Source organism: Strix aluco, chromosome 1 (genome assembly GCF_031877795.1).
Source record: "Strix aluco isolate bStrAlu1 chromosome 1, bStrAlu1.hap1, whole genome shotgun sequence".
NCBI classification, from domain to species: domain Eukaryota; kingdom Metazoa; phylum Chordata; class Aves; order Strigiformes; family Strigidae; genus Strix; species Strix aluco.
The window spans coordinates 163,276,147-163,291,311 of record NC_133931.1 but is presented as its reverse complement, the minus strand read 5'-3'; the positions used below and the strand labels follow the sequence as shown (position 1 = coordinate 163,291,311).

General features: G+C 39.2%; 1 protein-coding gene across 2 annotated transcripts in view; it reads left to right on the top strand.

The window, feature by feature from the left end:
• The window catches only part of POU6F2 (POU class 6 homeobox 2), a 318,720-nt gene that overhangs the window by 289,736 nt on the left and 13,819 nt on the right, over positions 1-15,165 (top strand). For both annotated transcript variants that reach the window (XM_074843482.1, XM_074843472.1), the window contains one exon: positions 11,144-11,312. In XM_074843482.1, the coding sequence (XP_074699583.1) occupies positions 11,144-11,312 (169 nt within the window). The remainder of the gene's footprint in view (positions 1-11,143; positions 11,313-15,165) is intronic.

Below are 15,165 nucleotides of genomic sequence, written 5' to 3'. Positions count from 1 at the left end.
TATAAAAAGTTACTAGTCTTCTTCCCTGAAAAATCAGATATGATTGCGCATATTTGCATAGACAGAAAGTATTTTTAGGGAAATTATTTTTCAGTATAAGGTGCCACGTAGTTCACAGACTTCAGGATGGGTGCACCAACTTCACCAAGGCCCAGAAAGATTTCTGTAGTTCTTTTTATAGTACTCTAAAGTCAAATTCTTTAGTTTTGTCTACATCTCTGGAGCAAAGGATTGTAGTGCCACCTTTTTTCTCTGAAAGAGAGGAAATTGAGGATGGAAAAGACATCAGATGTGATTACCAAAAAAGGTACTTATAGAAGTGTCACTCACTTAAATGTTCAGCTTAGCATTCCTATTGCTGGTGGTGCTTGTTTGCTAGGCCTGCCTATACCTCCAGTCACAGGTAGCAGCTTTTTGTGTGTTTCTGAGAATCCCAGGCCCCCCTGAACTCCAAACAGATTAATTTAATTTTTTTTCAAATTTAGAAGTAGAGAGCCAATGGATCTCTAAGATGACTTTTTTGTTTGTTTGGAAAATGTTTCACATCCAAGTGGTTACATACTCTTTTTTCCATCCTATACTCTGTGTTATCTAGCAGAGGCATTTTCCAAAGCACTTGTCATTTATCTAACACTATTTTCTCTAATAGGAGCAGACTTACACTCCTGGCAAGTGCTTTTGCAATTGTTGCATGTATGTGGTTTCAAACAAAGCAGGATGGATGGGAGGGCAGGCTCTGTGTTCTCCAGCATGGGAAAGCCTGACAGTGGAATAAGAAACTCAGCAGTTTACGTTTGGTTTCCCTGGGGGTGTGTGGGGTGGGGTGTTTCTTTTTGAGTCAGTCCCCTGAAGAGATCAGATCTTTCCCTCCTTTATGGGGAAAGCTCTCAAAAAGCATAGCAATCCTGAGATCCCATTTGAAGCTCATGAAATTTAGAAGTAAAGAGGAGGATAGAGGTCATGTATTATTCCCTGAGACCTCCTCACCTGCAGAGCAGTGCACCTTCTGAGTCCTGCAGCAAAGCAACCTCTCCCAGGCAATGTCTGCCAGTACTATCAGTGGCCAGAGGTATGACCTTTCTCTGCACAGCTAGTGGCACTGGGCTCACATAAAGGGACAAACTGCCGCTGAAGGCTGCAGCTTGCTGGATGAGCAGAGGTTCAAGGTAGAAAGTCACTGTTTACCCATATCGTGCTTTATTGTACTCGTTCACCCAACCTGTGTGATCACGTGCAACGATCAGCTGGCAGAGATTGTCAGTCAGGAGAGCGCTGGTTATGTCCAAGAGCCAAAGATGTGCCCCATACTGAGCTGGTCTGTGTAGGTAGAAAACCTTACTTTGCCAAGATCAGGTTTGCAGGGTCCAACCTGTGCCTCTCACACAGTCCTGAGGTCCCAGAGGTTGCAGGAGGGGCCACCAACAGCACAGACCCTCCTTACCTACATCTGATGGAGTCTATCAATACACTGGTTTTGACTGGGGGAAAAAAAAGTAGTGCAAATACTATATGAAAAAATAGTACACATTACTATTTTTATAGGAACCGCAGAAAATTATTTCTATGTATTTGTGCTCCCTCTACTGGCTCTTCTGCTTTTATGGAAAGAAGTCAGAGGAAATTTTGCCATTGATTTCAGTAGGAGCAGAAAAGATGTATGAGAGCCTGATTCCTCATAGGAATAATGCTGATGGACAGTCAAAAGCAATTGACCTAGTATTATACAAACTGCCATCTCATTTGAAAAGTAAATAGAATTACACGAAGTATAAGGAGATCCTGAATTTATCTTATTGCCTGGGAAAAGACTTAGCCAAACTGTAGTGTTTGGCTAATGATAGCATATTTAGTCATAAGTTTAAAACCTTGTTTTCAAAAGAACTGAGTGCTCAAACTCAGAGGGCTCAGCAGAAATTCAAAATATTTTTGAAAATGGTGTCACACGGTATTTGGTGTCTTGTAACTTGATGAAAGCAGCTTCAGAAGGGAGAAAGAAGAATACAGGACAAGTTTGGGAAAAGTTTTGAGAATGTCACGGAGAAATAAATGAGGAAATAAATAATGTAGTAAAATGTTCCAGTAGCAGATGATCGTAGTTTAACTTTCAACTTGTCACTTCCTTGGAAACTAACTATTGCAGGAGAAAGAGAGGTGATTGCAAGTGGTGATAGTAAGCTGCTGCTTGTTAGCTGAGTCACAATAATTGAACCTCTGTAGCCTGTTTCAGTTGCTAAGTAATGCGTGCTAGTGCTTTTTGCCTGACGATTTAAATGCCTCAGATATTGTTTTTAGTCAGCTTTACTTAGGTAGACTACGTGTGTTATTTATTCATACAACTTTTTTAAACCTGACAGACTAAAACCTCAATGTCTCCTCATGGAAATGAGTTCATAGATTACTTACATGTAGTGTAAAACAATGCTTCTTTTTCCTTGTTGTAACTAGGTTGCTTTTTAATGTACACAAGCAATTCCATTGTAATGCTATTCCTCTTGTTTTTAAGAATAAATAGATGTTTCTGATTTATATTGTTTAAACTACCCACAGTAGGGATTGTTCATCTTTAAATTACACTGAGTAGTTAAGGCTTCAGTGTTTTTCACTGTTTTCCAAGATTTTGCTAACCTAAGCAGCAATATCTGTGCACACACCAAGAATTCTCCTAGAAATTGTAATGGCTTTCTAAAGCAGACAGCTGTTTGTACTCCTGTTGTAGTCTGTGTCCTTTTTATCTCTATTCATAACAAGTTTTTCTTTGCCTTTAATAATTTTTACTGCCCATCTCCCAACCATTTCAATTTCCACACTAATCTCTTCAAGATTTTGTGATCAGAACTGAATGCTGTGATCACAGTGAGGATGCCTCACTGCCTCACTGTTTTACATAATAACATTATAATATTTTCAGCATTATTTTCTGTCTTTATCTCAATGCAGCCTAACATCCTGCCTTTTTCTAACTATCTGTGCTCATTGAGCAGGTTTTTCAATAAGCAGATGTATACACCACGATACATCTTTGCTTCCCTGATTGTCACCATGTGAGTCACTAAAATGGTTCCTTTTAACATGAATCACTTTGCACCTATCTACTCTGTACTTCATCTGTCATAATGCTCCCCTGGCGTGTTGTAAACAGGATCTATAAGTTGTTCATGGTATTCTGTACTAGCTTAAGAAATTCACATGTTCCTCCTGCTGATTCAACTTTACCATTGTTCACCATCTTTTCTTGCTGCTTGCTAAAACCATTCAAAAATTTGGTATAAAACTTTTGATCTCTACTTATAGTCTCCTTTCTTGAAAAGGGGCAATTTATTCCATAATTTTATGTTTCTTGCTTTTTTAAGCTGTTTATATCTCATAATAGAAGAGTGCCCTGTAACCTTACCTTCTGCACTTCCTCCACGCCTCTCAGGAGGGATTTTGTTAAAATCCAGGTTATATGGCTAAATGCACATTTTTTTCAAGAACAGATGAGCTTGTTGTAACAACTTATCAGCATTTTCATTTGCTATCAGATTTGAAAACCTTGTTTTAAGGTGTTCCTTCATATCTTTAACAACACGTGTTAACACCAACACAACTGACAGAAGATCCTGAACCATGAATTGGAGTCTTATGAAATTTAGGAAAGTATTTACCTTGCTTAACTTAGTCATAGAGCAGTTAGGTATCTGGTGGAAGCTAGTTAACTAGATTTTCTGTAGAGACAAAGAGACATAGTCAAGGAGACATATGCATGTCCAATGGGCAACTCAAGCTGTCAAAATAGAATAATTTTTAGATAGGTTGAATCTCTAATAGGTATCTTAAGGTATCCAGTCTCCACTGATGTGAGAGGGCTAGGGTAGCTATTTTAGGATAGACAGTTCTTAGATGAGTGGAATTAGGTGAGAAGAATGCAGCTGCCATTGATCACTGGGGTTCAAAACACATTCTTGTTTATGAATTCCTTAAACAGCTTTCCTAATAATTGGTTTTGTAACTATTTGCTTGCCCATACAGAAGCAACTTCTATACATTTTATTGTTCTCCAGTGTACCTCATCAAGCGGGTTCCCTTCTTGCTGTTGTCTGGCTCTTTCCTTCTACATACTAGATTCATTACATCAGGCTTGTAGTCCAAGTTGTCCTCAGTCTTGTTTTATCTACACTGCCTGCCAGAGCTTTTCATATTTCATCGTGTCTTATAGCACTACCAGCTTTGGGCTTCTGCCAACTCTAACACAATAAAATGAGCTACTAGGCAGCATTTTCTTACGTAGTCAGTTCCCCATCTTCGTTGTCATTGGCTATCATGCTCCAGATTAACTGTTGAAAAGACACAGATAGCTCTCAGATGGCTCTGTGGTCATTCTTGTACATCTGCCTTTCAAATTTCATGCCAAACATTTTCTTTCTGCAATCTCAACGTACCACATAGACCCTACCATCTCATTATCACAACTCCATGCATTCCCTTGTTACCCTCTCCCATTAAAATCTAACCAGCTCTCAATCATTTTCTCTCTGCAGTGTTCTTACTGCTTTGATGCTGTCTTGGTTTATGAGAAATGCACTCTTCTTTCTCTGTGTTTGAATATAGCCACTGAACTGTGTTGTCTCAATCCAACTTTGTTTTTCTTTCGCTTTTTATATGACTTTCAATGATGAGGGCAACGATTTTTCTCACTTCGGTCTCTTTTCCTTTACCATCAGCACCACATAATTCCATTTCATCCATGGATAAAATTACTAGATTTTTGAAAGTCAAGATTACCAGACTATTTACTAGTACAAGGGACTACATCAGATTTTCCGTGCCACAGCATGAACACTTGACTTGTAATTTAACATCTCTTCCTGACCACTTTTCTTTGTGGCACCTGCATTTGTAGGAATAGGATATCTCAAAAAAGTCAATATAACTCTGCCACACCATTGGGAATAGGAAGATTTCACTACACTACCTGTGTCATTCTAAGGAACTGAGGCATAGAGAGAGTAAAGCACTGTTCACTGTAGGAACATTGCTGTTACCTTTGAATTATGCACTTACCTACACATTTAAATCTGTTACTGTAATAGTGACATTATATAATTTCTGATGGGGGGCAGAAAGATGATTGATGCACCTGATTTGCATATAAAATTGTATCTTCTGCAGAAGCTCGTCTGTGTCCTCAACCTCATTTGACAAGCTGAGAGACCTTCAATTACAGTGTATACTTTGAACGTAGTTCTGATCCCACAGAAAGTCTTTGAAAGAACTTCAGTAGGTGCTGTCAAAGTCCTGCTCCCAGTTATGTCCACAGCACACCAGCACTTCTTTGATGTAGTCTTCATTTTGAGCAACCTGTGTGAAACCAAAGAGTTTTTTGTGCTGGTTTCCAAATGTACCTGTTCTGTCAATCTAAGCAGTGTGTATAGACGCCCTTTATACTATATATACAATACTATATTATACTATACTGAGAGAGAAGATACTTATTAAGTATCAAATAGCTTTCAGATTCATATATTCACTTACTTGAATTTAGTTGAGTAAGCTAAATCAGGGTGACGGGGTACAGTATTTGGGAAACATTCTGGCAGAGTTGACTGTGAAAGTGATTTGGCATGAAGTGTGTGGATATGCCTAGTAACTTACTTTCTCCATTTGCTAGAAGATTTAAGAAAACCTTTTTGAAGTCCATGCCTGGTCATGCAGTATGAATAGGTTTGAAGACAGACTTCCTCTGCCATGACACTCTTGAATCACGCAGTGGCCACAGCACACCACCACTCTTTCTCAAAAACAAATGTACAGCACATTTTAGGAAATGTAGATGGAGCAGAGAACTCTGTTTACAGGAAAAATGGAAGCATGAAACACTTAAACTATTAGTTCTGCAAGGCATTATCATGGCATTTCAAAGTGTTTGGGAATATCTTTTTATATCAAGGTATTTATTTTTCAGCACCTTCCATCGACTTTAGTCGTCACTAGAGCAAATGTCCATATTTCCCAGGAAGAGCTAGCTGACATCAGAAAAAATTGAAAATCTTTATTTGTATCATAAAGGGGACTGTTTAAAATGTATTTCTTGTGCTTTGTACCACTCCTCTTGGTTTCATCTCTTCTGCCCTTTTTGTTATACTTGTCTTTTTCACCTCTGTCTTCTCTAATTTGTTGTGTTTCCTCGTCTCTCAGATTTCTTTTTCACTGAATCATAGAAAAATAGGACTGGAAAGGACCTGAAGAGGTCATGCAGTCCATCCCCTCCCCCTAGGCAGGATCAACTGTCCCTATATCATTCTTGACAGATGTTTGTCTAACCTGTTCTTAAAAACCTTCAGTGATGGAGGTTCCCTGACATCCCTAGGTGACCTAGGCCACTCTCCTCAGCATTAGAAAGGTCTTCCTGATGCCTGACCTCAGCCTCCCTTACTGCAATTTAGACCCATTACTTTCTTCTCCCTTCCATTAGGGCCATATTTTGCCCTTGCTGTTTGTCCAGACTCTCTGTAAAACCAGTAGCAGTTCTGTAATGTTACAGGTCAATGTTCTCTCAAAAGTTTGTTCTTTATTTCCACTTAGTTTCTTTCTCTTTCCTTACTTTATGCAAAATACCTAGTTATCATTATCATGTAACTTTCTGGATACAGGGAACAACATCCCTGATCTCATAAGAAGACCTTAACACAGGACTCCAGTCAACCATCCTAGGTATAGGAATTTCCTATATACATAATTTAAGAACAAAATTCAGTCTTAGAGACCTAATTCATTCTTTGCCTCTGCAATTATGAATCAATACTACCTTCGCTGTTGACAGCAGCATGTAAAACTGATGTAAAAGGAATAAGAATCAGGCCCTTTGCATTTTTCAGTTTATTCTGATGAAGTATTATGCTGCACTTTATGCTTCTCATACTCATCTTATTCCTCTAGCTGTAGTGTGCATACATGTATTCCTGCCAGATACTGATCAGTGTTGCATACAGTCATCATTCTCAGCATGTCTACTATATCCACCTACACAGAATGGCACTTACAGCAACTGCTTCTGTAATTTCTGTGCCTCCTTCTGTCTTTGGATGGAAAATGCACAACAGTCATAAATATAATTCATATCATATGTACGTGTCCAAAATTGGGAAAAGTCAGCTATTGTAAGTTTGAATTGATTCTGTCATCTAGTATCTAATTCATAATCTGTTTGTTGCCTCTCCTTAAGGCTATTTCTAGAGTGGAAATTATAGTGGATGAAAAGAGAGAGAGTATTTTAATGCAATTTCATGACATAGATAACTATCATTGTTCTTTAAGCAGGACATTTACAGCTTAACCATCATGTCTGTAAAACAGGGGGTGTGCTGGAAATTATGTAGGGAGTTAAAGATGGAATCCGCCCTCAGTCCCTGGTAAGGCCTTAAGGTGACTCTTCAGCCTCTCCAACCCCATTGCTCCCTTTTCCCTCACAAGCACAGAGTTAGAAACCAACTATCTGTAAACATCCCTTATATATTTCTATTACACCTAAGGTCAATGTGCATCCAGACTTCACTAGCCATATCCCTTTTTGCCCAGCTAAATTTTAAGAATTTCTTACATTTGTCCAAAGATTTCTGGACATCTGACAAGAAAACTGCAAAGCTGAAAACTGGTATCCCAGTTATTTCAAAAATATGTTTGCAGATTCGTTTGTGCAACACATGTGCAGAGAATCATATATTTTCTAGACTTAAGCAGCATACCGTGCATGTGCTACGCAGTGGCTATGGCTGTGTGCACACTTTGCATGCTCAGCTGGAGAACACAGAATGCCCTCTCATTCTGGTGCTTCTTTAAAGCTTCAGATTTATTGTGTACATGCTCAACAGTTGAACTCTTCAGGGACTATGCCTGCAGCATGTCGGATTTACCATCTGTGTCTTACATGATAGGAAACAGCATAGAATCTTAAAAAATTAAAGCTGGAAGGTCAAGGTTGAAGAGATTATCCAGCCCACTCTGTTGTTCTCAGGCGGAGTAGCTATTCCAGTATTCGTCTACCTTGCTCCTAAGCCCTCTCATAGAACTCCACAGGTTCCCCAGCAATTTATGCCAGTGCTTCACTGCCACATTAGATAGCTTTTCCCAGCATCTAATTTGAATCTTTCAGGTTATTGCACCTCATTCTCTCAGCTATAAAATGTAAGACAGACTCATTCTCTCCTCTTTTCATTAGCTCTGCCTGTATTTGAGGCAGGCATCATATCCCACTTAGTCTTCCCTTCCTTAGATTAAACACAACCAAGCTCATTCCAGCTGTCTTCATAAGCCTCAGGTAACTCCCAAGCCTTCAGCCACTCTAATTATTCCCCTCCAGTTGGTCCAGATTTTTTCTGAAGTGTGGCATCTACCTGTGGACATGGTGCCCCCACCCCTGCAGAGGTCTTTGCAGTGCTTAGTAGAAAAGAAGATGCTTCACGTGCACTACAGACATCACTCCCACTCACACAGCTTGGTATGGCAGCTGCCTTTTCTTCATTTTTGTGGCACCCCAGGATTGCTGGTGGCATGTTCAAACTGACAGGATCATTTTGAATCCTAATCCTGTATTCCGACCTATCAAAAGTCCCTCCCAGCATGTCATCAGCATGTAAATTTAGTAAGTGTATTCTCTTCCCCATCATCCAGGTCGTTAAGAAAATACTGAGTAGTGCAGAACGAGGACAGACTTCGGTGAAGCACCATACGTGCACACTACCATTTCCACAGATAGATATCTATCCTCTCAGTTCTGTTTTCTAACTACTTTTGCATTCATTCTGCAGCAATTTCATCTAAACTATGTTTCCCTAGGTTATAAAGAATGTCACACGAGGGAGCATCGAGAGACTTGTAAAGTCAAACCACCTACTGCTTTTTCCCTGTCCGCGAGGCCAATTACCCTGTCTTAGAGGGAGATCAGATTGGTTTGACACAGTTTGTTCCTAACAATCCATGTAGTCTATTGGTACCTTGTTTTCTTGTGGGTGCTTACAAATTGTTTGATTATTTTCTTCAGTACTTTTCCACGGGTTGAAGTTTAGTTGACTGGACTATAATTTTGCAGATCTTTCTTTTTAAAGATAGCTACTGCATTTGCTCCTCCATCCTTGCAGATAAGCACTAACATCTTTAAGACTGTTCCAGATAGCGCAAAAGCATCTAACTCATCTAAATACAGTACTTTTATTGCCTTGCCTAGGCTGAAATCTTTAGTTTTGCCAGAGATTCCCTCAGACAACAGACCCAGCGCCCAAATGCTTGCCTGTTTCTGAAAGCTGCAGTCTGGAGTGATGTGGGTGTAATGGATGGGCAGTCTGTTTCTTCAGCATTCAGAGGAGGCCAGCCCTCCTAGTGGACTGCTTCCCTAGGAGAAGATATTGTAAAAGTAGACATTCTGGGTTGGGAGCTCTCTATGGATAAAATCTAGCCCTTAGCAAAATTTTTTTAAAGATGCCCTGTGCTTGCATGAGTCTAAAGTCTGGAAGCCTCTCAATCAGCTTCTCAACTATTATCCCTATGATAAAGTGCCAGTTTTCTTTTCTAAAATGTGCTTGATCAAAAACAGGTCTTTGAAATAATAAAATGTTTTTGTTTATTGATCCCTAGGGAAGTCAGAATAGGCTAAAACTGGTCAGATAAATAATTTTCATTATTATTAAGGGTAATTCAAAGTTTCTTGCTTCGTTTTGTCTTACATCATTGCATGTAGGAGATAGAAAAAGGAGTTGTAATTTTTTCCATTCTTAAACAGACCCATGACAGGAATAATGTCATTAAAATTGTTCATATGTATTCCACAGAAAAGTCTCATCTTGAATGCGATCAGATACCTTTATCTACTGTACCATACAATTTGTTGTCTACTTAGCATCAGTCATTTCTATGTGTTCTGGGAGTGTATTATATATAATTTGAGTATTACTAATGAATTCAGCTCCTTTTCTGAAGTCATTTGTTCAGTTAAATATCAAAAGAGAAAAACTCATACTCCTTAGAACTCAAGAAATAGATTTAAATTACTGACTTCAAGCAAGGCCAAATAGGCCTTTATCTTTCCCCCTTTCTGAGAATGCAGATAACAGCTATCACTTAAAAGTGAAGCCTTTTAGTACATTTTTGCAATCTTTTTTGATCAATATCAAGAATCAACATAAAATAAAGGCATAATAAGTAGCAGTCACCTGAGTGTATCAGGACAATATTACTGTATTATTAAGCTCTGAAAGGGCTTTACTGGACTACTAGAAGCCAATTCAAAACTGTAAGGTCCATTGTGTACCTTCATTCTGTAGAGAGACTGCCCTTTGAATTTGCTGGGAGTTTTATGTAAAAATCAGTACCAGAGAACGTTCCTAGTGTTCAGTCCCACGTGAAAGCTTATTATAGGCAGAAGGGATTAATGGTTCTTTCCTTTCCTCTAGTGAACAACCGAAGACTACACTGTTGTAAAATTTGTTAAAAAAATTTTTAAAGACAGATTCATGTATCACAGCACATCATTTACATCTACTGTACTCACTAGACTTTTTAGGTGTGTCTTACTTGACACTGTCCTGATGTGAATGGGGCTTAGACGTTTCACTGTGTGTTTTAGGCAAGGACAATTTATTGACTGAGAAATAAGATTTCAACGTTTTGGTTTGTTTGCTAGATCTAATGTCATAAAACAAATTATTCCTTTCTGTAGGAAAGGGATTTTCCCCCAGTTTATCTTCTCTTCCCCATTCCCATTCTTCTTGGCCCTGGTCCTGCAGTATGAAAGGACCTCTCTGAAACAATGCTGATTTATATAAGAATCCATGTAGGGAATAAGTCTGACTTCATTAGTCAGAAAACAGGTAAGGACATGTATTTATTAAATCAGAATGCTGCTGTGAATGTCATAGGTCTCTTATCACCCATTTCAAACAAGTATTTAGCTTCTAATTAGATTAAGTATCTGGTTAAACTGAGAAAAAATGGGAAGTCAGAATGCAAAAGAGCTGAGATTGCTCCTGCTGTAACAGTCACCTGAACTAAGTCCGTGGTATTTAATGCTCCCGTGGGGTTTGTTCCCCAGAAGTAGATGGGTAAGATGGTGCGTTGGAAGTTTCCTGTTACTGCTTCATTTTCTAAATACCTATTTTTACATTTTAACATATAGCTCCATCAGCCCTCCCAGACGCAAGTGGGACAAGCAGCCTCACAACCCAATCTCCTGCATTTGGCTCACAGTCAAGCATCTATGTCTCAAAGCCCAGTGCGTCAGGCTTCCTCTTCTTCCTCCTCATCCTCCTCCTCTTCAGCTTTGAGTGTTGGCCAGTTAGTCAGCAGTAAGTATTGCTCCCTGGCTCTCCTTAATTCTCCCCTCTGTTTGTCCTCCTCACTGCTGAGTTTCCTGATCTGCTTTTCCTCTTTTTTTTCATATAGTAGATTGTATATTGCTAAGTAGAGTGACTCTTACCAGTGAGACTGCTAAGTGCTGTCATGGATGGGGCTTAAGGTAAACATGCCTTGAGAAATTGTAATCAATGCTAAAAATGGTCATAAAAATGGTAGCAGCTGTTAATTGACTTATGAGGGCAATTCTCATAACTGAAATGTAGTTTATGTTCTTTGGAAATTAGAAGTTTATGAATCGTTCAATATCATGAATTATATTGCTTAGAATTTGATGGGCAGACAGATCCTACTTTTGGTTAGGCTGCTTATTGGTTACTGTTTGCTTAGTTAGTGTAGCAAACCATTTTACAAACCCTAACACTACACAAATCTAGAGCTAGAGACCTTTCTTGCCAGGAAAAGCTTGAACAATTTAAACAAGAAAGAACTGTAACATGTGGGAGAGGAGGGAGAAGCGGGCTGCAGTGAAATAACTGAGTTTCAGTGTTAGGATTGTAACAGCTGACCTCCTGAACAGCCCTTTCTTCCAGATCACATAGTTCAGAGTCTTTGCTATTACCTTATCAGCATTAACTTTGGTCTTTACATAACAAAACCAGCAGGTTAAAAGTATACATAAGAAGCGTTAACAGTTTTTGCACATCTGCAAAAATCTGAGTGTATTGGATGACCTTGTTCAAAGATATTACATGTACATATTTCAAGTAAACAAACACTATAGCTCACACCGTACTGGTAACGTAAAATATATGACTGATACAAGCTTACAAAGGGCTTGGAGAAACTGTCATGCAAGGGAATATGTGAAAAAAATCTCGGTTAGATTATTTCAGAGATTCTTTACATGGGGAAATTACTAGCAGAGCTATAGTGGTAAAACTATGCTGGTATAACTCCCAGTGTGAATACATTTATTCTGGAATAAAAATATCTGCATTGGTAGCTGTAAGTACATAAAATATATAGATACAGATATAATTATAGTGATATAAATATACTGCTATTGCTTTGTCAGTAAATTTTCTCATGTAGACAAGCTTGTAGGAAGAAGACAAATAAGAGGCTTCATGTTAAAAATACATAAAGTTACCCCTTGTCTATGTGGGAAAATTGACTAAAATAGCTAGTGCAGAATAAGTTACTTTTCAATGGCTAGTCCAGAATAGTCTCCCTTGTGGACATTCTTATTAAAAAAAATATTCTAGAATAACTATTGAGGGGAACTCTACCCCACAATGGTTATTCCAGTCAATTTCCCCATGTGGATAAGTGCACTGCACAATAAAAGCAACATGGAAGAAGCCATTTTAAGTTTTCAGGATAAATCCATCAAAAGTTAGGAGATGCTAGAAAGATAGTTGCTTGTTCAACTGTATACAATTCCTCTTAGAACATGTATTTTATGATAATGATACGTGTTGTGATTAAAATCAGACAATTGTGATTTTTTTTCTCATCCTTTCAGTACATTCCCAACGGAATTGTTCTAAGGATGCATCAGAATTACTAATGCAACAGGAGGGCTGTTGTCCCAGGGTTTGTTCCCTGCCTGAGTCTCTAAACTGTTCCCCAGTTTGTGCACCATTTGAGGTAGGGAACTGTAGAAGAGTGAAGGATGGTCTTGCTTCAGGCGGTAGAGGACTGAGGATCTGAAGCTTTCTGTCTGCCACATAATTCCAGTGCAACGGCAGGCAAGTCACTTAAAGCAGATTTTTCACAAGTGCTCCCTCAATATCCAGCTTGAGACTCTGGACTTTAATTTACAGAAGAACCTGGTACTCACAGTTACAATTTCAAGTGCGCTTTCAGTGTGGAACTCTGTAAAGAACCATTTAAAGACACGGTCTAAAAAATAATCTCCTACTTGACCTAGACTGGGTACCCAAAAATGCTTTTTCCCTTAATATCTGTCCATTTCTCTGTGAATGAGAAGGGGAAGACCCTCATCTTATAGAAACACAAGAAAATAAATTAAGATTTAAAAAACCAGAAGAGCTCAAGAGAAAATGTCTTTGGTGAAGAGCTTTAATAGAGGTCTGGGGCCACACACTGAACAAGTAAAAAGGCAATACATCAATCAGGTCCTTCATAATGAAGCACAATTTGTCCTGTGCACTGGACGAGGCAGGGGTCTGGGGAAAAAGAACTGGTAATCCGGGGCTCAAAGACTATGCTACACTGCGTTGTGGGCTACTGTAACTCCAGCATTTGTAGCTTCTGAGCGTTTATTTGTGCAACTCTGAGCATGTTCTTTCAGCTTCATTTTTTGCTTGGATAAATTTCAAGCTTGTTACAAAAGCAGAATAGTAATGTAAGTCAGTCATATGGTAAGATAAGATAATGCTTATATTCATAGTTGAAAATATGAGATCTTCTGTCAGTTGGATGGATGGAAAAGCTGATAGGTTGTGTTATCATCTTGTTGGTCCTGCTCTAAAGGAATAAGACACACGTTGTGCTCATGGGTTTGCCTGAGAGCAGAGGAATATGAGGCACAGGAATGTCAGTTTGGGGAAGAGGGGGAGATACAGTATTGAACACAGACTTTCTACTTGTTCCTCTCAGGCTTGACTCCTTCCACCACTTGTCCTGTTCCAGTCCCATTACTTCCTCATGCTCTTCTCCACATGATCTGTGCTCCCTTTGCCTCCATGCTTTTGTTCCTCTTGCCATCTCCCTGCAGTCCTTTCCCCACAGTCCATCATTCTTCAACTCCTCTTCCCATTTCAGTTCCCCTCCAGCTCCCAGTCAATCTCTGTCCCCAGAACATATTGGTGTACCTTTTACCAGCCTTTTTATTAGGCAGTTTCTGTCCTCCTCTACCTTGTTTTATCACTAGTGCTGCCTCTTTTTTCCTCTTTTCTTTCCTCTACCCCAGTGATTACTACTCTGCACAGTCAGGCCCTCTCTCCCTCCACTCCAAACTCAAATCCCTGCTCCTCAGTAGTCTTCAGGGTTTTTTTCCCTTCCATCATTTCTTTTTCTTTAGACTCAAGGTTAATTTTTGCCCCCTCTGCATCCAAATCATGCAGACACCACTCCCACCCTCCTGGAAACCATCACAGGAGTGTGGGAAATGATCACCAAGAAGAGAGGCGAGTCAGTCTGTCTTTACTGCTGTCCTGGCCAAAGCAGGCCAGAGCCAAAACCGTAGAAGAGGGTGTTCTTTTCCATCTACTTCAGCCTTAGGCTCAAGCATCCTCAGTACAGAGAAAATCTTAAAGAAAACTCCACACAGAGGTTTAGCAAATCTCTACTGAGTAGATATGATCTTTGGAGGGTCACCTGCTTGGACTTGTTGGAGGTAGATTTTTAATTGGGATGGCAAGAAGCCCATTACTGACATAACAGCTATCTTCCTGACACCTATCAAGGCCATGCTTCAAGTTATAGGGAAACTGAAACTTCTTTAAGAAAAGAGGTTATTACGGGTTTTTTTTAACCTGGGTAGAACATATTTTACTAACCTCATTCTCAGAAGTAGTTGACCTGAAATTTGTCTTATAATGGTAAATGCCGGTCAGACTTAGCCATAGTGAATACCCTGTGAATGGCACAGAGAAGGTAGTTGGGGTGCTTCTCCTTTGCTCAAAAAAGTAGAAAGCTCAATTAAATCAAGTGGGGAACTTGGAGTAAAAAAAATACTTTTCATACAATCAGACTGAGAAAGGCATTGCACTTGGGAATTAATTCACCGGGATCCAGGTCTTAAGAGCATTCCAAAAGAAGAGGCTATTGATAGGGATCACCTGTAAAAAAGCATGATGATAATTACACATAAAC